Source organism: Eucyclogobius newberryi, unplaced genomic scaffold, assembly GCF_026437365.1.
Source record: "Eucyclogobius newberryi isolate DKJ021-1_F unplaced genomic scaffold, fEucNew1.0.hap1 SCAF_4, whole genome shotgun sequence".
In the NCBI taxonomy this organism is placed as follows: Eukaryota; Metazoa; Chordata; class Actinopteri; order Gobiiformes; family Gobiidae; genus Eucyclogobius; species Eucyclogobius newberryi.
The window spans coordinates 23783551-23806959 of NW_027316056.1; the positions used below are offsets into that span (position 1 = coordinate 23783551).

At 41.1% G+C, this 23409-nt stretch overlaps 5 protein-coding genes and 1 long non-coding RNA gene across 6 annotated transcripts; 5 read left to right on the forward strand and 1 right to left on the reverse strand.

Annotated features, from left to right (window-relative positions):
• Positions 1–11: 11 nt before the first annotated feature.
• On the forward strand, positions 12–1574 carry pane1 (proliferation associated nuclear element). The gene is made up of 6 exons (XM_072463245.1): positions 12–109; positions 499–575; positions 740–838; positions 1082–1161; positions 1240–1331; positions 1420–1574. The coding sequence occupies exons 1-6, from the start codon at positions 53–55 to the stop codon at positions 1567–1569; spliced, it is 555 nt and encodes a 184-aa protein (XP_072319346.1). The 5' UTR covers positions 12–52; the 3' UTR covers positions 1570–1574.
• Positions 1575–3283: 1709 nt separating this feature from the next.
• mb (myoglobin) lies at positions 3284–3973 on the reverse strand. Its single transcript, XM_072462852.1, has 3 exons — positions 3843–3973; positions 3557–3776; positions 3284–3425 (listed from the first exon to the last, which is right to left on the reverse strand). The coding sequence occupies exons 1-3, from the start codon at positions 3923–3925 to the stop codon at positions 3285–3287; spliced, it is 444 nt and encodes a 147-aa protein (XP_072318953.1). The 5' UTR covers positions 3926–3973; the 3' UTR covers position 3284.
• A 3459-nt stretch (positions 3974–7432) lies between these two features.
• LOC140377447 (serine hydrolase-like protein) lies at positions 7433–10933 on the forward strand. The gene is made up of 12 exons (XM_072462850.1): positions 7433–7546; positions 7765–7908; positions 8070–8183; positions 8373–8414; positions 8490–8509; positions 8584–8658; positions 9382–9491; positions 9569–9648; positions 9728–9762; positions 9924–10000; positions 10082–10169; positions 10804–10933. Exons 1-12 carry the CDS (start codon positions 7489–7491, stop codon positions 10927–10929), a joined length of 969 nt encoding a protein of 322 aa, XP_072318951.1. The 5' UTR covers positions 7433–7488; the 3' UTR covers positions 10930–10933.
• A 3180-nt stretch (positions 10934–14113) lies between these two features.
• On the forward strand, positions 14114–17169 carry LOC140377485 (serine hydrolase-like protein). Its single transcript, XM_072462914.1, has 12 exons — positions 14114–14220; positions 14320–14463; positions 14849–14962; positions 15046–15087; positions 15147–15166; positions 15241–15315; positions 15628–15731; positions 15805–15881; positions 15951–15985; positions 16386–16462; positions 16535–16598; positions 16672–17169. The coding sequence occupies exons 1-12, from the start codon at positions 14208–14210 to the stop codon at positions 16789–16791; spliced, it is 885 nt and encodes a 294-aa protein (XP_072319015.1). The 5' UTR covers positions 14114–14207; the 3' UTR covers positions 16792–17169.
• Positions 17170–20175: 3006 nt separating this feature from the next.
• LOC140377942 (uncharacterized) lies at positions 20176–21508 on the forward strand. The gene is made up of 2 exons (XR_011930141.1): positions 20176–20458; positions 20628–21508. It is a non-coding gene; the product is annotated as an uncharacterized lncRNA (long non-coding RNA).
• Positions 21509–21828: 320 nt separating this feature from the next.
• Positions 21829–23398, forward strand: LOC140377996 (uncharacterized). The gene is made up of 3 exons (XM_072463626.1): positions 21829–22019; positions 22116–23025; positions 23276–23398. The coding sequence occupies exons 1-3, from the start codon at positions 21838–21840 to the stop codon at positions 23396–23398; spliced, it is 1215 nt and encodes a 404-aa protein (XP_072319727.1). The 5' UTR covers positions 21829–21837.
• The last annotated feature ends 11 nt before the right edge of the window (positions 23399–23409 follow it).

Here is a 23409-nt window from a genome sequence, read left to right on the forward strand (position 1 = left end):
GAAGCGCCAGACTGAGCCGCGCGTGTGTCGCTCTTGTTTAGCTCTGTCCAGCATGTCTTTGTTAAAGCCTTTCAGTAAGATACCGAGTCTAAACGCTGCAAATATCCTGGTAAGTCAAGAGCGTTTGGTTAAATGTGAGTGTCAGAGCTCCTGTTACTTCCCTCTCACGGTTCATGTTTACTGAAGCACGCCTTTTACGTAAATATGCCATTGACAACGGGCATTTGGTTGTTATATCCGTATTTAAACGTCATAAACTTCCGTTGTTATAATGGGCAAAGGTATTGCAGTAACAGTAATACATTTCACGTTTACAAGGTCTTAGAAAACAGTCCAGAATGCAGGTTGTACTGGATGTTGTGTGATCTGATGACCACAAACAGCTGGAGTTTGTCTCAAATACGCCAAAGCCAGATTAAAACTCTGCTCACACTTTCCTCATGTGGTTTAAGGCACTGTTTACCTTCTGCTCGAACAACATCTTTCATGTTTGTCCAGCTTGTGGAGAGTGAGGAGCTTTTTCAGCTAAACTTGGCCAAAGCTCTGGTTGAAGAGGCTGAAGTCACTGTTAATGTGTAAGCAGATCTTTTATCATCACTAAAAACAATCAAATCACGTTTTCCTTTTCTATTTTGCTCCATAATACTATAGATCTAAATGTTGTCTATACTTGAACTCAAAGGTTGTTTCTGAATTCCCTTGTTTTCTCTCACTGACATTGAGTGTCTGTTTCCTAAAGGAGACTTGCCAAGAATCTTCCTCTTCCTCTGGAGAATGAAGAGGGACGTGCCAGGATAGATCTGGTTGTGTTCATTATCAACTTGACCTCAGAACGGAGGTAGCTTTAAGCACATTTGACAATTTCCAATATTCGCAATCTACAAAGGAGTAATGTTCACATCCACATGAAACAATAAGATAAGATATTCCTTTATTGTCCACACATGGGGGAATTTCATTATGTGATATCAAAACAACAATCAAAGCAATGTGTTGATGTCTGCTGCTGTCCTATTGAGTGTTGTGAAGTTACATTTTAAGCATGCTCCTTTTGCTTTTTCAAACTTTTCTATGTTCTCAGTTTTCAGTCTGCAGAGGCCTCGCTGAAATATTTGGACCCAAGATATTTTCTTGGAAAAGTCTGCTTCATGGTGACAAATGGTAAAGTTTTCCCATTTGAACTTAAATCAAATAAGCCTATTAAGTTAATTAAGTGTATTATGTGTTCTATTTTAACAGCTCGTAACGCCTCAGTCCCTACAGCGCGTCTCGACACTGTTCGAAAACTTGCTGCATCCCATCAGTGTCCGCTGCTGTTTGCAGAGGATCAGGTTTGTTTGATCCGCTTTATTACAGTTACAGTTTATGTCCATTCTCTCTGACATGAAAGAAGACTAAATCCTAAACTGTTTTTGACAGAGCCCAGACGGCGTGGCCAATGCTACAAAGAGGCTATTGACTGTCCTGAAGGTGTCGGCTGGCTTTGTTCCCACGGCAACGGCCCTGTACCTGTCCAACCTGACGCGCTGCACTGTCCCGCCCGATATCGATCAGCCAAGCTTTGATTAAAATCTCTCACTTTGCGACCGCCATTGAAACCTGAATGTTTGTGGATGATGTTCCATTTTGCATCCATCATCAAAGCCCTTGGTCCCTTTTCATAATTCAGTTCAATGTAATACAACTTATTTTATATAATATATAGTGTTTCATTATGTTATTGCATCTAAAACATATTCTTGCATCGCCTCCATTTGATTTATAAATGTTTTTGACATTATCTTAATCCTTTTGACCTCCATCTGGAGTGGTTCAGGAGCCAAAGCTGTGTAACTGCCTGTTGTCACGTCCACCCGTGCACACACTCTCAAACACTCTCACACACTCTCACACACACAAACACACACTAACAATAGCTTGATGGCAAATGTCCATGACACAAGTTAAACTAACAGTAATGTGTGAGCGTCCAGGAGTCTTGTGTTGCTGTGGCAATGATCTGACCTATCACTCTTCATTAGAGATCCTGATTCTTTATCACAGATTTGCATTTGCCACGTTACAGCCACTTGACATTGTGTGTTTTAGCTTCAGTACAGAAAAGTAGCTTAGAAATTTCATTTTTCAAATCTTTTCTTTGTCTAATGACATTTAAACTGCTGGGAACCAGTTGGGCTGAAAGGGAAAGATGACACCAGTTTGGGAGAGAATGGTTGATAGTGTCTGTTTAATGGAAGATTGGCAATGCCTTATAAACCGAATACAGGTGGTTCAGAGACACAAGAACAGTTTCTTTCCCTCGGCCGTTGGACTCATGAACACTTCTTAAACATTGTCACTTTAACTAATTTAATTAATCACTCACTGCACTGTCTTTCTACTCTACATCTGTAAATGTATTTGTGTACATAGTAGGCCTATTTTTATCCTATAGCAGGTTTAAATACGCTTTATATATGTTGTTTTATCATTGTTCATTGTTTTATGTTGCATGTGCACGGAATCACCAAAGCAAGTTCCTATGTTTGTGAAGTCTGTTCATTGACAATGACAAACCTTTTCTGATCCTGATGTTGAGTCGTGTCCACCTCATGTGACCCGTATGGACACGTGCTTGTTTTCTAATCTCCACAAAATGCACTGGTGCATGTGCTTCATTAATACAAACCCCTGTAAAGATTACGTTCACAAACCCTTATAAAGCAGTACTATTTACCTCCAGGCAGTGGTGAAGTTCACAGGAGTAAATATACAGAGTCACATGATGCTGCAAACAAATGAAGTAACACGTTTCATTTGTGTTTAAGTGAGTTTATTGTAAACCTTGGTGACAAATACATGTTGGCTTGGCCTTGTAAATAAAATAATTATACTTTGTGTGACTTTTCGGGAGTGCCTGTGTTTTCTGTGTTTTTTGCAGTTTGATCCTTGTTTCCCAAAACCACACATTAGCGGCTTAAAGCGGCTAAAACATCTTCAGCAAACAGCCACATCTTTGTTTCAGTTTCAATACTTTTATTGAGGACAATATGTATAGATTATGATACGATGAAGAATCACTGAAAGACAGATCATGCAGTTTATTGGTATATGCTGGATAATATATATTGATATTATAGCAATGTTTATGATCAAATCATAAACCTATGAGGTTGAAATTTTGCAATCAAACAGCATCATTGATTTAAAATGGATTTGTCTCCAATTAAGGACGGTGCACCTAAAGAGACTATATTGCAGATTTGGATTTGAAGTTATGTCTGTGATACATGACATCAGACTCTTTAACCAGTGAAACCCAGCTCTTTATAGTTGGCATCGATGTCGGCAGTGACCGCAGCCATCACGTTCCTCAAAGCCTGTTGTCCAGCAGGATCCATACCTGCCTTTTCCTCCATCACCTTCACGATGACCTCTGTGATCAGCTGCAAAGACACCAGAGGCCCTGATCATCAAACTGTCAAACTTATTCTCTTCAATTCTGCTCTTGAAATACTAATCACATTGGTTTTATTGATTATTTAGTGATTTCTATGGTTTATTTATTTGTGAATACCTTGAAGTTGTGAAGGGCGATCTTGTGCTTGTTGGCATGAGTCTTGGCCAAAGGTTTGATGATGGAGTCATGGTTTCCTCTGGCCTTGAGCAGCTCGCCCAGTTTCTTCAGGACCGTGGCCCCGTGAGCAGAGACGGCGGCGTTACTGCTCAGGTCCGACTGAGGGATGGTCACAAACCTGGGGAAGAGCTTCTGGGTCTCAGGGTGCTCTGTGAACAGACTGTCCATAAAACAGATAATGAACTGCTGTTGCCCTGGAGTAATGTAATGTGTGAGTTATACTGACCGTGTAAGCACCAGGTTCCCCACACCACTGTAGTCAGCTTCTACCGGGCCCCAGTACTTCAAAATGTTGTCAAAGTCAGCCATGATCTCGAGTGAAGAAATAATATATTACAAATCTGTGTTATCTCCTTTTGTATCACTCAATTAATATGTGATTTCAGAGCCCCAGGCCCACAGCACTGTGTTCAGGGGAACTCACTGGGGAAAGTGTCCTTCATTCTCTTTCATTCAAGTCAAATACGTGATACACAGTCAGTTTGAATGAGCTTGTAAATGTGAGTAAGTACAGGAAACGTTACAGGGACGCATGAAACATATAAACATCAAGACTAAAATAATAAAATCAAATAATTATAATCAATAAAATGTGAAATTTGAATCATATTTTATTGCAAACGTTTTGAAATGATTATGCAACTAATACATACTAAAAAATATAAAATAAAAAAATAATGCACCTACCGACAGTGTGAATCCTGTGATGTCTCCAAAATGCTCCTGACCTGATTTCACCTCATTTACTCTTTTATACCTTTGGGTGCCACTGTCCTGGTTCCAAAACCTCTGCGTCCTCCCATTGGTGGGGCAAGTTCAAATGTCCAGAACACCTCCCAGTCTAATCTGGACACATGACTCCAACAGTATGTGGTTGTGATAAGGACAACAACCTCAATATGACGTATTATTTGCATAAATAACAAATAAATTAGCTTCAAAATTGTTTTCACTCAGTGGTGCATATTTAAAATGTAGTTAATAAGTATTTAAGTCTGTTAAATAAGTGGGTCTATATGAGTAGAGCAGGCTAAATAATATTAGAGTCCATTTTATTTTTCTACAATCAGTTTTCAAGTTGAACACAAGTTGAAAAGTTAAATGAAATCACTGCAAATATTGTCCAGCACCACACGTCTGTCAAAGAGGTCACATTTCAAATTGAGTCAAAAAGTTTTGGGTTTTTTATAATTTCGTGAATTTCTTTATTTGAGCAACTTGTTAGACAGATATATAATATAAAGAAAATACATTAAACAATGCCCAAAAGGAGAAAGCAGAAGCAAAAGCTGTTGTTTATACAACAAATATAATAATTAACATGTCCATATATACTAGGGCTGGGTATTGCCAAGACCCTCGCGATACGATACGTATCCCGATACAGGGGTCGCGATACTATACGTATGTCCCGATACAATTCCCTCATTACGATACGTATCCCGATACTTTTTTGAAAAAAGGGTCTTAAAGTTTACCAAATGGACATTTGTTTTATTCCGGATAAGAAAATGCATGAATTTTCATGTTCATCCACAAAGCGTATGCAAAGAACACATTCAAGTAAAGTTGCCAAACAATTGGCAAGGTCTGTGTAATGTGTGGGAGTCTGTTGACCCTCTGTTTGTGTCTTTTTGTTGTTGTTTTGGTCTTAAAATCCAGTTTCTTCGGGTCGGGCTCGGCACTAAGCTAAGTAGCGCTAGCGCGGAAGTGGCCGCGGCTAACAGGCGCTCAGCGGGGCCCTGTTGGATAGTTGTATTGTTTAACCGCTCGGTTTTATTGTTGAACCGTTCGGTTTATGTAGTGTAGAGTAGGGAAGATATGTGTGAAGTTGGTGTCAGGTTTGTGTCCGTTTTTTTGCCTCCGGTTCGGCTGTTGTGGTGGCCTCGGGGCTGTGTTAGCTCCGGGGGTAAAATGGCGGTCTCGGGGCTAAGTTAGCTCCGGGGCTGCGTTGAATTTGAATAAAATAAAAGGGGTGAAAGGAATGAAATCAATGAAAAAGGAAATCAAATAGAATGGAAAAGGGAGGCGTGTAACAGTAGCGATGTTTCGAGCCAAAAGCTCTTCTTCAGGCCTGTGTACACGCTGGTGCACGGTGTGTGTCTGTCTCAGTAGTTCCGCGCTGTTTACCCCCCTCTACAGGAGGGAGCTTCTAAACGGCCGCCCGGACAATTTGTAATAAATTAACGTTATTGAAAAGTATCGATACAGCCCGTGACGATATATCGCCGTTATTTTACCGCTATAACGCGGTTCACTTTTCGCGGTATCGCTGCTTCGCGGATTTGCATCATGCATTGTGTTCTGCATTCTGATTGGCTAAACAGTCTCTCCACGTCTTCTCTACCTGTGTGTCAATAACGTTATGGATTCATATGTACACGTACGTAAAACCGCTTGCCAAATTGAAGTTTGCGAGGCCGGTGAGAGCGGAGCGCGTGAGCTGCGGGACAGGCCGGTGAGAGCGGCACCCCGCGTGAGCTTCAATGTTTTATGGAGTATTTCATTGTATAATAACTGTAAAAAAAATAAAAGTTTGTACTTCGCGGATTTCGCCTATTGCGGGTTCATTTTGGAACGTAACCCCCGCGATAAACGAGGGTTCACTGTACCCACATATTTTGTGTTTGGCGTCTGCAGCCACTCCATGTTCCAGTCCCACAGGCATCCACACTCACCTGTGCCCACGCCTTTTCATGGGCACATTCAGTGATGGCCCCCAGGCACTTTGGGCTTACACATTTGGCATTTTGGTCCAGTCCTGGATTGTTGGAGGAGTTTGTCTCATCCAATTTTTTGTAATGTCCTTCTTCCCTGTTGTCAACGGTTTGCTCCAAATTTATCCAGCTCCTTTGGCTTGGAACATGTTGCAGTAAGACTGTTACTAAATAAATGAATTTAAACCAAGTTGAAATCATTGGAGACAGCATAAAGTATGTGCAATTTTTTTCTTAAGTTATTTTAATGTTAATGTTAATGTTTGTTTTGTTGTAACTGAATAACTAAATTTCCCCATAAATCTCAATGGGAGATGGCAGAAGAAGAGGCCCAAATGCATAGTTCTGAAATTGAGTGGGATAGTGAGTCCGTAGCGCTTTATTGATAATATAGCCCATTTCATAATGAGTAATATGACCAGTAACAAAAGATCATTGACATAATACCGTTTTTTGTTTTCTATGTCAGTGCTCTACTTTGAACAAGCTTTTAAAATGGCATCTCTGAACAAGATAAAAGAACAAGGCCTACAGGCGTAATCCAGTCCAGATTCTTGGCAAAGAAATATGTTTGTATTGTCAGTAATTAGGCTATTATGTTCTTGTTTTAACGCTATTGTTGGTCAAAATCCTCTTACACGGTTTTGTTTTTGACTTTATTCAATTTGACCTTTTTTAACTATTTATTTATAGGAGATCTTCTACTGAAAGTGTTTTTCAGACTTCCTATAAGTGATCTGTTCTGTTCTTCTGGATCTACCTCTGTATCTGCCTGCGTTGCACCAATGAAATTTCCGCATGTGGGACAATAAAGGAATATCTTATCTTATCTTATCTTATGAAACCAGTAAGTGTCCGTACCCCTGATTGAGAAACAGAACAGAAGTTTAGTTCTTCAGGAAATAGGCCCTCTGCTGGAGGAACTTGTAATTACATCAAAGTTGCGGAAAAAATAAATCAAAATTAAATCCCGCCTTTCTTCGAGCTGATTGGTCCATCTTCTTTACCCACATTGTTGATTATCCAATGACGACACCGCGTGGTCCGACAACCGGAAAACATCCCACCAGCGCCTTACGATCAGCCGCATACACTCACTTCTGCTGTGCCTTGTGCTGTGGGCAAGATTTAGCCTTATATACACATTTGTGTGCCATGATGCAAGCTATAAAAGGTGCCAGACACTTCATGACAAGCACCGTGAAACAAGCAGGTAACGATGTGACCGCTACACTTCTACTTTTGACAATAAACACTTCTACTTTTGACAATAAACACTTCTACTTTTGACAATAAACACTTCTACTTTTGACAATAAACACTTCTACTTTTGACAATAAACACTTCTACCAAGGCAATAAAAAGGTCTACAGCATTTCAGTGTTTCACCTCAAATGTTAAACGTTCAAAAAATATCTCGTCTCTGTCCAGTTACCGAGCTGTCAGTGCCGGTGCCATGGGGAGAGATCCGGGGGAAAGTCTGGGGTCCCGAACATGGCCGCCCTGTGCTGTGTTTACATGGGTGGGCTGACAACTGTGGGACCTTCAATAAACTTATTCCACTTTTGCCTAAAGGTAAGTGAGTTTCAGTACGTGTGAGGACCTACTGGGATTAACCTTGGAGCTATGTGTCCATTGTCTGCAGTGATGTTTTAGGTATTTTAAATGGAAAACACAGAAGCACAAGTACAACAGTCGTGTATTACCGTTCACACATGCCTGTCTGTTCTTTCAAGAGTGCCGTTATGTTGCCGTGGATCTGGCAGGACACGGCTTATCCTCGCACCGTCCTCCAGGAGTGTTCTACACATTTCCCTCATATGTTGCGGATGTGTGCAGAGTCGTCAGTGGTGCGTATGTTTATTTCAAATTGTGGCCATGTCTGTTACGTTTGTTTACACCGTACTGTTAATGATTGGATCGGGATACTACCATGCGCTGTTGTGCCACTCTTTTTGCAGTATTGTTGTCCTCAAAACAATGTGTGATAAGCCCGTGAACTTGCCAGGTTGATGATCTGTGAAATTGCTCCCCCACAGCTCTCCAGTGGGACCGATTCTCCATCATAGGACACAGTATGGGTGAGAGAAGCATGAACGGGCGAGTCAAATGGCTGTGTTGCGATAACCTTATGTTTCCTTGTTTATCTTTTTCAGGTGGTAATGTGGCAGGGATGGTAAGACTTTTTGCGTCTTCGGATTCGTCTCGCATTAAAAGCATAATTTTGCGTGACTGTTACTTCTTCAACAGTACAGTGCCTTGTATCCTGAAATGGTGGATGCTGTTGTGCTGCTGGACTCTTATGGATTCCTGCCCACAGATACGGCACGCGAGTTATTTGTTCTATACGTTATGCAATGTACTGTTGTTTCTTTATGTGACGTACCATATATCTTATCTTATATTATATTTCTCCATAAGTTGTGCATGTCGTGCGTGTAAAAGATAAGTATTGCAGTAAGATGCAGTATTTGTCTCTTCGTCTGTCTGGATTATACCCGGGGTTAAAGGTGCTTCGACTCAATTATACCCCCGGGTTTACCATGACCAAGCCTATACTCACAATATTTAGTCGAGTTCAGCCTTTTCGTGTAAGTTAAAAGTAATAACTTTAATCTCCCTCTGGTTTATGTAAGGAAAAAAATCACAATTCAACGATTATTCTCGATTACTGACACTATGACCAAACAGCAGTAAAATCCATTGTTTAATAGATTGCCATTGCGCTAGTTTTTGCATTTTTGCCTAAGAAAATATGTTTTACTTAAATATTAATTAACCAAATAATCAATGGAGAGTCCTGTTATATTTACAGCAAACCAATTTTAGTCGTGGCATCTGGCGACTCGAAGTGAGGGTCTCATTTGCATTCTGATTGGACAATCAGCGCAACAAAGCACAAAATGTAACCTTTTCATAAATTGTATTTGTGAATAATGATTAAACTTCACACCTGAGGAAACTCGCGTGTATGTGTGAAGTATGCAATGCACAAATATCCTGCCTGCCTATCGTCATGATAACGGTCTATGCGTTTGTGTCTTTTAGAAAGCAATATCTCAAGCAATGAAACAGGGAATAGATGGACTTCTGCAGTTTGAAAAGAAGTCTGCGGAGAAGAAGGAGAAAACGTACACATATGAAGAAGCAGTAAAAAGGTATTGATGAATATTGCTGTAATTGTAACGCAACATTGTGATAATACTGTACTCCAACTATATCTACTTTCTTTCAGATTATCGGAGGCCCAGCCCACTCTGTCGAAAGAGTCGCTGTACATCCTTTTAGAAAGAGGTTTGGTTCAGTCAGATGGAGGTGCGTTTTCTCTTTTTGTGTAAAGAAAAAGAAAAGTACATGACTTTTACTTTACTTTTTCTTTTTTTTTAATTACCAGGTGTTATGTTCTCTCGAGACTTTCGCATTAACCTGGTAAGTTTGAGTCAAAGTACAACAACAGACTCAATTGACACCAATCTCTGTTGAACATTGTGCTACAAATTGTTGCATTTTTAAATGGCTCCTTCCCATTTGTATATTAATAGTTGTGGGCTGTATCTGTTGTGTTCTGTTGCTTGTATTTATGTTTACAGAAAAACATAGCTCGTATCAGTTGTGAGCAGAGTGTAGAGATGCAGTCAAGAATACAAGCCAGTGTTTTAGTTATTCTGTAAGACGCACACAAACAATATTGTCACGCTTTCTAAATCGGGCACACATAAAAAATAACTCTTCATCTTTATACTTTCAGAGCCGAAGACGGCTTTGAAAAACTCTTTGCTGAATCAGAGCAGAAGAAATTGATATCAGAAATTCTACAAGGCTACAGAGACCGAAATGTGAGGACAGTTTGTTTATATGAAGGGGATATGTCTGCATTCTACGGCTGATCGATGAAGATTATTATCGATAATCGGGATTATTCAGGTCGCAATACAATCGTAAGGGCCAAAAAACAATATATGTGACCATTTTAGAAGCATCATTGTGTTTTTTGTTAATTTTTTTGTCACATTGAAGTTTATTTCGTATTTACAAAAGCCCTTCACAAATTTGAGCTGTAGTAACATGTCAGACACTTGGAATGAACTGCAATTAATGTTTTTTAGTGACAATCTCTATAATCGTGAACAATCGTTAAATCGTGAGTTTTTTTTCTCACAATAGTCCTAAAATGTGATATTGTGACTTTTCTACTGCAGTCACAATGTTTTGCTCCTTGTGTGGGAGACAGAGTAAATGCTGAAGTGGCAATAGTGTTAAATGTTGCTGTCAAAGCCACGTTTTTTTGCTGTAAACTTGATCGGTGACCTACATATACTGAAGCCTGATCAAAGGAAGAGTAGAGCGAGGTCTACTTCCCAGATGTAGCGAAAAACAAAGCGGCTTCAAACGCATTGTGAGCGCTTATGGGTTATACTTTTGTGTTTCTGTTCATTCCGGATTATAACGTTGCTGTCTTTTGTCCTCCAGCACAACGTGGTGACGGTCCCTGGGGATCATCACGTCCACCTCAACAACCCAGAATGTGTGGCTCCATTAGTGTCCGATTTCTTGCACTCCAATGTGCTGGAGCCCAAAAAAACACCCAAACTATAGAAACGTCACCGTATTCATCTTTCTAGTTTTTTTTTTGTCTTTATTTTCTTTGAATGTTTTTGAAATGTTGATTATGTTTGTGGAATCTGATCTGAAATGTGTGCAATCTAGATTATGTTCGAACGTTAAACTACAACGTTTTTATATTGAATGTTTTACTGTGCCTATTTTAAATATTTGGCCAAACATTGAAATATTTATCCAACCAAAATTTCCTAAAATTAGTTTTATCTTGTACTGTGTGGTATTTTTCAGCTTTCTGGCAGGTCACTGATCTCTGAAGTCTCTCGTTTTACCTAGTTCATATTTTAAAAAGCTGCACGATATTTGAGTGTTTAATTTGTGTGAAATATTAGTGGTTTAAAAAAAAGTTAAAATGTAATCTAGATGTTTTTTATGATTATTATCCAATAAAAACACAATTGAAATATACAACCAAACGCATTAAAAAAGGAGAAAATTAAAACGACACACACAAAAAAACAAAATAGACAGAAAAAAATATTTAAAACAAAAGAAAAACAAGACAAGATGGTGCAAGACAAAAGACAGATTGAGTAAAATTTAAAATACTCATGGAAAAGTAAAGCATCCAAGAAAGAAAATAAAGGTGAAGGTACATAAGGTCCATAATATGAGTTTAGTCCATATGTCAGTTATGGTGTCGGTCCTTGATTGTCGTCGGTGCGATTTGTGTAATTGGAGTGGGTTTTTTATGGCCTTTTGTCCCGCCCGCTAAACGTATGTTCCAAAGGCCTCCATGTGTCCTAGTGTCCATGGCATTGGTCTTGAGGTCCAAGTACATAGTTCTGAAATGTAGTGGGACGGTGGTGTCTACAATGTCTTATTAATGTCTGTCCAACATGTTAGTGCAACAGGACATTCCCAGAACACAAGATAACGATGTGCCTCCTGGCAACAATCTCTCCAACGTTCAGCCCCTCCCTGTGAATAGTGAGCACTTTGACATGGGGTTATAAAAAAGCATTCTTCCAACAGAACTCGGTTCAAACATGGGATTTTTGTGGTTCTCCATTGTGAAGTGCACACGTTTTCCCACAATTCTGACAAAAAATATTTTTATTTGGATGTATTTAGTAGATTGGTTGTTCAGGTCATTCATACATTTATATACTTTGAATATTATTCTCCTTGAAAGTTCTTATTTATATGATTTATGGCTTAGTAAAGATTTCAGTCAAAGGGTTATAATAATTGCTGCTTTGTTTTATCTCTTGATAGTAACTTCTTATTCATACATTCTTATAAAAGTCCTGCTTCCCCGAAGCCAAAGGATTATTTCAACACATCAAAGCTTTATTTAATGTATATGTTCTGATAAGCTCATTCCATGTTGTAAGCACAGATTTTACCCATGGATTCTTGACTTCCTCCAAGTGACTCAGCCATTTGTCTTATTCCAGTCAGGCTTGTGCACAACATTACACTCAATATTCTTCTATTGTGCCTTGTATCACAGCAGTACAGCAATGCTCTGAATTGAGTTGAAATTAAGCCGTTTTTCAGACAAGGAAGGCCCCAACCACCTTTTTCCCTTGGTAGTTATTTAACCTAAATCTTGAGATTCTCTTTTTCTATTCATCAAACAGCCAGTTGGGGATAGAAATTGTTGCATGTTGCATGTTACTTTGTGAGGTTCAGGTCTTTACAGATTGGTTAGGGATCATCTCAAAATGGGTTGAACCCCTCAAAGACTTTGTCTGGCTTCACATAAAATGTTACGCGTTGATAAAACGATAGTAGCTAGACCCTGCTCACCTCTAGTCCCTGAACATCCTTTGGTAAGTTTATATTTAGAAGTTATGAACTCTCCAAATAATGTCACCTGTCGCGCATGTTTGTTTACTCAATCCACATGGTCCACGGGCCCTAGGGGCCCTACGACACATCCCATTCAACCCAAACTGTGAGATGACCACATTGAGATCTCAAGAGAATGAGAGAGTGAGAAACTAATGTTTCTTGTCAAAACCTGTAATTGTCAATTGCGTGCGTTTTGACTTTCGACATGTCAGAATGACAGAAGCAGAACAGGCGCTTTTGTCTCAGTGAGAATCTCACTTCTTCTGTGATTGGCCGAAACCTCATGCGGTTTATTTTGTTTTCTTCTTCCGGTCAGTGCGTAGCACATTACTAGAGCCAAATCTCTTGATCATTTGCTGCGCCGCGTCTTGCCGCAAAAAAGCTTTTCCAACTTTTCTGCACCAGCCGCGTTGGCGACGCCGGCTCCGCTCCCCGCGCGGGCCGCGGTGCGCCATGCTCCCCCGTACGCACTCCCCGTACGCGCTCACGGCGAGCGATGCGCACGCACCCGCCGCCTAATGTTTGCCAAAGCTCGTTGCTGAGAGAGTTTTTTAGCATTTCAAAACAATTACTGCCACAACGATGTATTGAAGCTTCAAAGCAACAAAAAGACGAAATGTACGTCTTTTCAGCTTCAACCCATTTTGAGATGATCCCTTACCAATTGTGGGGGGCTGGGCCTGTGTGTGAGAAGGGCGTGGCTTGTTTTGTTTGGGGTGTGGTCTCTGGCGCGGGAGAGAGCGGGCTGTGGACATGGATCACATGGATCTATTATATTATCGGCTGTGGACGAGGTCTTGACATATTTCCTGTTCTGAAAGTTCTATCCATGGATCTATTATCGCGTGGTTACGGCCGAATGTAACCAATTCTGTTCTGGAAATAAAGTAACAACTTGTGAGCACTAAACTTTTTTTTACATTTATTACTGAAAAGAGAGACGTTACAGTATCATTGACTTAACTGGGCTCAATATGCCATCTACTTTTTCATATGCCATATTATTAACCACATTAAGAGTATTCTTTCTAAACTGCTCTTGGTACAACACTCTCTGGTTGATCCCAACACACGAACACAAAAGTTACGATAGGAGAAATCCGGCACGTTTGAGATAAGATCCGGATAAGATGGACCTGCGCAGATCCGATGCGCGGTGCGTCCCGGTTAGATCCCGGTTAGATTTGTGTTCGACTTTGCCCCGACTCCTGCTCTGGTGCCACGTGACAGACCGAGTAAAATCCTGACGTCACAGTTCTCGGCTCGTGTGTTTAACTGCAGACTTCGTCCTCTGTCGATCATCGGTGATCGTCCAGACGAGGCGCAGTTTCTCGAAGCATAAAACTGGTCCAAACTCCGCCTTTTGACCCTGGAAGTTCTCCTTCTCTGTCCGTGTCATTGTTAACACACATGTGGACACTCTGAACAGGTTTGCCCTTTGCAGCACGAATAGAATGACTTCAACAGGTGACTCTCTCTTTGCCTTTTGAATTGACTTCACACAAATCGTATGAAAAGTTAAGATTTGACTTATGCAACTACTTTTTGTAATAATAATTTGTCCAGTTTCAGAGTTGTTTGTCCCGGTCCCATGGGGAGAAATCCGAGGTCGAGTGTGGGGTCCCAGACAAGGCTATCCAGTTCTGTGTTTACATGGCTGGGCTGACAACTGTGGTTCATTTAACACGCTCATTCCACTGCTGCCCAGAGGTAGGTTTTGTCTGACATTACAGAGAAGTGTTGAATAGACTTATTTGTTTATTTATAGGTTATTCTGCCACTGCTACTGAAAGCACAGAGAGAACACCGATCTCCAATTAGTCCTCCTGACCCATAATTATGAACATTTATAGGTTTTAGTAAAGGGCTCTTGCTGTTCAAACGCAATAAGGTTGTGTTCCGCAAACCAACGTTTAACTTTCACTTGCTGCTGGACTATTCACTTAGATAAACCTAATTTACATCCTTTTCAAACCTGCTCCTGTTGCACAAAACGTATAAAGTTGAGTTGGTACATGTCTACAACATCTATAGTGCATGTGTTGTATGTTTATGAATAACTCTTGTGCTGATGCTTGACACATTATGCTGTCAGATTACAGATATGTTGCTATAGACCTGTCGGGCCACGGTCTGTCCTCACACCATCCTCCAGGAGTGTTCTATCACCTGCTTTCATACGTGGCAGACGTGCGCAGAGTTGTAGAGTGTGAGTTTTTGAATGACTTTATATTGGCTCTGCAGTGTACTTTAGGCCTTAAACTGTGGTGTTTGTGAATTTAACTTCCACAGCTCTTCAGATGACAAGGTTTTCCATTATCGGGCATAGTATGGGTACGTAACACAGCACATCCTTTACTTTACTTCCAATTGACTTTTCTTTTACCTTGTAGGTGGTCACATCGCAGGACTGGTAATTATTTTATGAACTTGAACAATAGTTTGTCGTTGGTTTTGACTGTAATCTCCACACGATGTGCTCCACAGTTCAGTGCCCTGTATCCAGAGATGGTGGATGCTCTTGTTCTTCTGGATGCCAAACCATTTGTAGTTACAGATGTGGTAATGCTTTTAATACTCTTCATGAAGTCGACATATCAACCTAACCAAATAGAGACATTTGCTCCTGGAGAAATGGCTCACGCCTCGTTGACTCGCAGTCATTCTACTGAGTTAGATTGTGATTGAAGTGATAGTGTTCATAGTAATAAATGGAACCAAGCTACAAAGCAGAGAACCAGTTGTGACATTTAAATAATGGACTTCAAACAGAGATAATCTGTTGGCTCTTTTCCATTTCAAAAGCATGTTTTAAACAAATGTGTGTAAAACTACATAACCTGTGATTTTAACTGTGTTTATGTGTGTTCATAGAGAGAAACAGCCTCTAAAATGAGACAGGGGGTGGATGAGATTTTACAGTTTGAAATGCAGTCAAAGAAGAAAAAGGTTTACACTTATGAAAAGGCACTTGAGAGGTCTTTACCAATGCATTGTTGCTGTGAGTTCATATTTATTTCATTTTTTTTATAAAAGAGTGTTGTCTCTCAGGTTGTTGGCTGCAATCCCTATAACAAAACAATCTGCACAGATACTTTTAGAAAGAGGTCTGGTGTCTGTAGAAGGAGGTATATCATCTTGATTAGTTTGTTATGAAAGTTCAGAACATTTGTTAAATCTTTTTAAATATTTTGCAGGATTTGCATTTTCTAGAGACCTGCGAGTAAATTTTGTAAGTCTAACTTTACCTTTGGATCGACCAAAAATGTTTAGCGTGTTGTGTACATGTGACATCACAACATGATATCCTCATCATCTTTCATTGGAGACAGGTTCAGTGGTAACATTACAGTCTTACTGTCAGATCAGTTTAATATATCTGGAATTACTGGCCCTGTTCACATGAAACAAAAACGGCCACAAAGTTTAATGTATAATTTGTCAGCATAAATAAACAAAAGTGAATCTGATTTTTCACAATAGCTTTAGAAAGTGGTGCCAATCCAAAACAAATAATGATATGGTTCAACATTTGTGCATGATTATATTCTGTTAAAAAAACAGTAAATCTCACACATTGTGTGTTTGTTTGTTCCCAAATCTAAATATCAGTTATGCATTTGTGATTTCAGAAAAGTGTAGTTCGCGTGAGTTTGGAGCAGAGCTTACAATTGCTTTCAAAAACTCGAGCAAGAGTCCTCATTATCCTGTAAGTAACTGTCACTTTGTTTTTTTTATATTGAATATTCCTCAAACTAAACTAAATATGGTTAAACTTCAGTGCAGAACATGGATCTTTTGAGAAAACACTTGCCTCAACAATTCAGCATTTTCAGGAAAGAAATGTAGGTATATTGTAACTACGATGTTTTCATTGTATAGACCAACTTGAATGTGTTTAATGTGTGTTTCTTTCAGCACATGTGTGTGACAGTGCAAGGGGATCATCATGTACATTTAAATAACTCACAACACGTCGCCCCATTTATCTCCACATTTCTGCAGACAAACCTCTCGCCTCCTTCAGCCAAATTATAGAATGGCATACATTTTAGTTTTACTTGCTAATATTTAAAGTTGAATAGAAACTGTTTGCTCTGATATGATTCTTAGATGCAGATTCAGTCAAATCCTGTCAAATATGTGATGTATTGTTTGTTGCAAAAACACAAATCTTGTATATAGCAGTTAATACTCTATAATAAAAGTGAAATAAGAGAATCTTGTGTGACTGAATTGAGGGAAAAGGCAATACTAAACCCATTAATGTGGTATTTAACTCTGTGACACATGTTTCTTAAACTGAACCACCCTATGGCCCCGTTATTTGTGAGGAGAGTTAATGTGTTTGAAGTGCCATCCGCAGTGATATATCCAGGTTGTAACCTTCTGCAGAATAAACAATGTTGATTTGCAGTTTCAGAGTTGTCTTTCCTTTTCTCATAAGATATTGTTGAACCTCACTTCTACCAGATAAGAAAAAAAGTGACCAGAAACAGGCTCATAATGAATAAAGGCTTTGACTGCATTTGTCCTTTTAGACCTATGTAGGATATGCAGATGTCCTCCCCCTGTTGCCATGGTGACAGGAATGCGGGCTAGGTGTTATCTACTGCCCGTGTGGAGTTTTACTGCCCTCAGAAGAAAGAGGACGTGATAGCGACAACAGAGACGCTCTGAACTTTGAAAATAACTCTTCATCAAATGACTCCTTTTGGATTGCAGAGAGTAACAATCTCTCCAAGACAAACGCTAAAACGCTGAAAGACTATGCGGCTTTAGTGGTTTTAACAGACAATCATCAGATTGCAAAAATGTGTCCACCAGATGACTTTACATGTACATATTGTGTCATCGTGTTTAACATGTCATTTTAACTGTTTCATAACTTGTTTTGTGGACAATTTTACCTTTTGTGTAACTCTTGTGGCCTAAAGCCAGATCTTGTCTCCTTATCAGCTCTGACCCCAGCGTGCATGCTGATTGGCTGAAGCCACGGCGCCAAAACCCCCGCGGGGAAAGACAAAAGGAAAGAGCAGAGAGTTACAGACCAGTACCATCCGAGCTCCAGAGCGAGTTCCATCCGAGTTTCTTTCGAAGCTCGACCCTCCATCCAGGGTCCCACCAGCAAGGTCCATGAGGCCTTGGGAGCAGGCCTCGGGCCTAGTTAGCTGAGCGATGCTACGCTACGGGACAGAGACTTTTCCAAGAGAAGCTAATGTTCCCTCCCGAAACTAAGAAACCTGTGCCCGTTATTTTAAAAACGTGATTGATGCTGCATCACGCAAAATCAAGCAAGGACCTTTTGCAACTTTTCAAGTCCACAGCCTTTTAGACCAGCCACATCGGTGGAGCAGCACGACGGCCTTTTCATTCGGGAACGCCTCAGAGCCAAGGAGAACGCCTCAGAGCCAAGGAGAACGCCTCAGAGCCAAGGAGAACGCAGATCGCAGAACCGATCCAGTCCTTCTTTGGCCAGACAACGTCAGGGCCGAGCTCCAGAGCAGGCCCTTGGACTCCACGCAGGCCCTTGGACCCCAAGCAGGCCCTTGGACTCCACAGCAGGCCCTTGGACCCCACACAGGCCCTTGGACTCCACGCAGGCCCTTGGACCCCAAGCAGGCCCTTGGACTCCACGCAGGCCCTTGGACCCCACGCAGGCCCGTCTCCTCAGGATCACAGCTTCTGGTTCCGTTCGTATGAATGCACTTCACAGGCTGAATTTCATCTTAGAGTTAACTCTTGCACACACCTAGATAGATCTAGAACCATCATGTCTAGTGTTTTCCATCTGTTATCGACTCATTTGCATATTCCTAATTCATATTTATCTGTTTAATTATTTGGTCATTAAATCTCCATAACCCACATTTGGTAAAGTGTTCCTTCATTTCCAGAAAAGGGGTCAATGTCACGGTTACGTTCTCAAACCTTTAGATCAACGAGCAAATTAATTTCTAATTAATTAATTAATCTAGATATCTGATTTTAGAGTTGTTAAATTGCTGATTATCCGGCTGGTGCCCCATTCTTCTCTTAAAAATAAGATTCAAACTTACCCACACTTAGGCAGTGTGTCATGTTTGAATTCTTGAACAATCCTTTAATCAATATCAAACCTGAATGCCCCGCCCCCTTCACAAGTGGGTGGACATTCATAACCTTACAGTACTTGTACTAGTATGTTACCCTACACCTACGAGTGAAGAGGTCTGTTCAGGTTGTAACATCTCACAATCCTCATCCAGTTTTACACAGCAGCAGAAGTACAGCATCTTCATCATGGTATGTAGTGTTAGTGTTATTATTATTAGAATTTTATATTAAGACTAAGTTAGTTTGTCTTTTCAAGTACACTTAGTAGTAAGGTCTGTAAAGAATATCTTGTAGACATTTGTAACAGTGTTTCTTACGCAAATGTGAGCCAGGAGGTGGACAAAATGTTATGAAGTCAAGTTGCAACACCTTCAACCTTCAGATAAAATATGTTTTGCAAATGTAGTGAGCATTTTAAAGTGTAGAACTTTTTCTTTATTAGAAAAGTCAATTATCTGATTTTATATGTCTCAGTGAGTAACTGAACAGGGAGTTGCTATACTGCATTTCATTGTTTGTGTCTGACAAAAGACTAAAAATTATAATCTGTTCTGTGCAAAAACATTCAGAGCATCAGTTTCAAGATCAAGGTCAGTGAGGGGCAAAGGTCATTTACTGTCCTGAGGGTCCCTAAAGCCACCGTGTGCCTAATGGACACATTTTCACACTTGGAGCCCTTTTCTCATGTCTCATATAACAGTGCCATTGTTTCAAACCAACGCAGTTACATGTATGTCTTATGATGAACCCTCTGCCAGCAATCTACTCAACACACTCACTTTAAACATTCCTTCCTAATACGGTTTCCAGCAGTGCATTTTGTCCATTACCAGAGTTTTACTTAGGAGCTTTGGGGAAACACAAACAAAACCGTTTCCTCTGTGGCTAAGCGGCTTCTCTCTCCAAAAATCCTTTTTTTCAAGCTTTTGATGAATTTGACATTGGTGCAGCTTGTGCTAAAAATGGCAGCCATCAGAGGATGACTTTTCCTTGATGAACTTTTCCTTATGTAGGCCAACCTCTCTGTGTTCAGCGTCTCAGAAACTGCTTAAACAGGGAAAAATGCATTTGACTCGGCTGGGGATGTGTAAAAGCACTGCAGCTATGGTCAGTCGGTGTTGCTACTCTCACCAAAAACCCTCTCCCCCTTCACTCTCACTCTCCCAAACTGTGATGGCCTTGGTGTTAAATGGGGTGGAATTTATTTCACGCAGCAGCATTGGGACTTGCAGCATCCAGAGACATCTCAGCCCCCTTCATGCTCTCCCACCACTCATCCCCAGAAAAAAAACAACTGAGAACAAAAACTGAGATTAGACTTGTATAAGTTTTCCTCCCACACCCTCCATCCTTTTTGCCATCAGCGAGATGGTTGTCATGGCAACCCTCACCCCTCCTTTCAACGTCAGAGCAGGAGCTGGAGGATGAAGGCGCCGCATGCAGCCCCAGTCTCCTGTGCTTCTCGGAGGGCACCTGCGATTCTCCTTTGGCATCTCCAGTGCAACAGCGGGAGCGGTGGCGGTGCTGGGTCTGCAGATAATCGCACGACTGCTCTGACTTACGGCTCCACCAACTGCAAGGACGCCTACTGAGTCAGCGGCACAGACAGGTAAGAGACGCCCCTCTATTTACTATCAGCACTACATTTAGGAAAAGCATGCGACACCTGTTCTCAGCTTGAAATGCATAGTAATCTAACATGCCCTCCCCACTCCCTTGTGTTTTGTGTCATGTCTCCTCCGCACACATCCTCCCTCGTCCTCGTGCCGTGGCTGCAGTATGTCGTGGTTGTTTCTGGACTGGTTCGTACCCCTCTACCTGCTCGTGTCGGTCTTGGTTCTGGCAGGATTCGGAGCGTGCCTGTACTTCCTTGAGCCGGGGCTGCAAGACGCCCACAAGTGGAACAACAAATCGGTTCGCCATCACCCGCTTGTGGCCAGCGTGAACTGCAGAGACGATGATAGCAATGCGCTGATATGATCGGTGAGAAGGGGGCAATGGGGCCGTCTGGTCAAGAGGTTGTGCCAGGACAAAAAGAGTTTACAATGGAGGAAGGAACAGCGTGTCATTCCAACTTGTCTCTGATCTTTAAAACGGACTAGTTCTGCTTTAAAGATCAGGGGAAGATAATGTGAAAGTTTTCGGTAAATGATTTTTCAGTGAAGCCATTCGCAGAGGCAACTGTAGAAGATTGTTAGTGTTGATGTGTTGCCCTTTAGGAACATGTACCCTTCTGTAAATCTCATCCTATTATTGTGCCAACTTTTGCATACAATTTGTAATGTGCACTATAACCACTTTGCATATACTGTGTTTTTGCTTAACATAGTGTGGTGTATGTCAGTGGAGGGGGCTTGGTTGTTTCGGTTGCTAAAAAGTAGCTGCTATGAAAGAGCATGTGGTTTGTTTATGCCAGTGGGACAACATTATGTAGAATAGTGACTTTGTTAATGTGATGAAGATTGATGCAAATTATTCAAGGTGCCAAATGCAAACTAAAAGGATCAAGATCAAATTCCATGATTTGCCAAATGTATGTATTCTTGATGTTTTCACTTTGTTATGGTATTATGAGAAAATGTGCAACATGCCACACATCTTTTATGAAAAAAATCCTTTCTTCAGACTAAATAAAACTGCACAATCCTTAACTTTTAAACTGGTGTGTTATATTTCCTGTATTGCATTTTGGGATGCTCGAAAAGTTTTCCCAGGGGCTTAATAAAAAAATGTCAGACCAGAGTGGGAGTACAACAATTGAGCCTCAGTGGCTGGTGGAATTGAGAGAATGGCATGGTCTGCCCACCACTTCCTACTGCTCTGTTCAAGTCCAGGAGTTGGACTTTATTTACTCCTTCGCTTCAGTGTGGTCACTACCAGACAGACACAACAAAGCAGGTCAGTCACAACTGTATTATACTATACATTATGTATTTATGTCACTGAATGCTGTGGAATATACTAATCCGATTATATCTTGTCTCCAGAATGAGTGCTTTTGACCAGGTAACACCTTTTAGTGTACAAGCGCCCGACTACACACGACAACCAAAGGCGCTTCTGATGCCACATGCCTCCCTCTCTTCTCCTGTCATCAAAAAGACACCCATTCAAATCCCGTCTTTTGATGAGAGAGGACTTGTTTGTGCCAATGAGCCAAATGCTGACAGGTACATTTTGGGGCGTAGACATTTGCTGCTATGACATTTCCATCTTTATTATATATATATATACAATTATACATTTGCTTTCTGTTTTTGGTGCAGATCGTTTGTGCCAATCCGAGGAAGCGTATGCAATCAAGCCTCAAGCAAGCGAAGGAGCCATGAAGAAAGAGCATCAACATTGCAGCGAATGAAGCCAAAAACTCCCTGCCCTGCTAAAGCCAGCGTCTGTACTTCTGCTCCCAACATGAGCCAGTTGGTTCCTTTTCGCCATCTGAAACCTGCTGAAACCACGCAGCTTCGATATCCTTCTACTTTACGCCCGCCGGTAAATCTGTGCAACCTGGTGCCCACACCTCAACCCAGTCCAACATCTCAGAGCCAAGGAAACACTCAGCTCGTCGCCAGAGAAAGCCATGCAAGTTCTATTCCTGTCTCTAATACTAAAACGTTGCAGCATGACATTCTTGACCAGGATACATTACTCACTTTTACCCAGAAAGATTTAAAAATTACAGACAGAGGATGTCAGAAAAAGACTTTTGTATCGTGTAATCCCCCGACTATGTGTCAGAACTCCGCATTGTTACAAGGCAAACTCGACATCAAAATGGCAAATATTGCAAAAAGCAAAGCCTTGTTTAAAGGTTCACCACCTTCAGTGAGCTCCAAGACAAACCTCAAACGACAGCAGCAAAATGTGCTTAGTGACAGAGCTGTTTCTGAAGGGATTAGGTCCTCTAGTGTTGCTGGGAGCCTATTGCAGCCTGCGCTTGATGGGCTATCGCCTCATCTCAGTCCTAGCCTACATAGGAGATGCATTCAGTATCTGCAGAACGCCAGCTTAAGGAAACCTAACAAGCAACATCTTAAAATGTCACAATCGGAGAACAGTCCTCAACGTAATGTATCGTTGTATGTGGAAGCAAAAAGGAAACAACGGGGATTGCACGAGAACACTTTCACTTCAAGAACTCCTTCCCCAAAAGAGCCCGCTCCGTCTATGGGATGTGTAACTACTTCTTCACACAGCTGCATTTTTTTACCGAGCAGCTCTGGACTGTCTCAACATCAGAGTGGAGCTGCCCAATCGGACACGGAGAGCTCACTTCATCAGTCAGGCACTGTTTCAAAGGATTGCAGCTGCCAGTCAGACATCAAGGGTCAAGTGGAATGCTCGGCGTGTGCAAAGACATTAAATCAATTTAAGACACGTTTGCCTCATGCACAGAAATCCAATGCATTGGCTTCTACCTTTGCAGAACGACCAGAGAGTCGTACAAGCAACAAAGATGGCATCACAGACACAGGGCAAAATAAAAGCCACCTGTCTTTTCATGGGCTTTCAGGAATGCCTGTGCGAAACACAGAATCCCCAAATGTAATAGAACCAGCA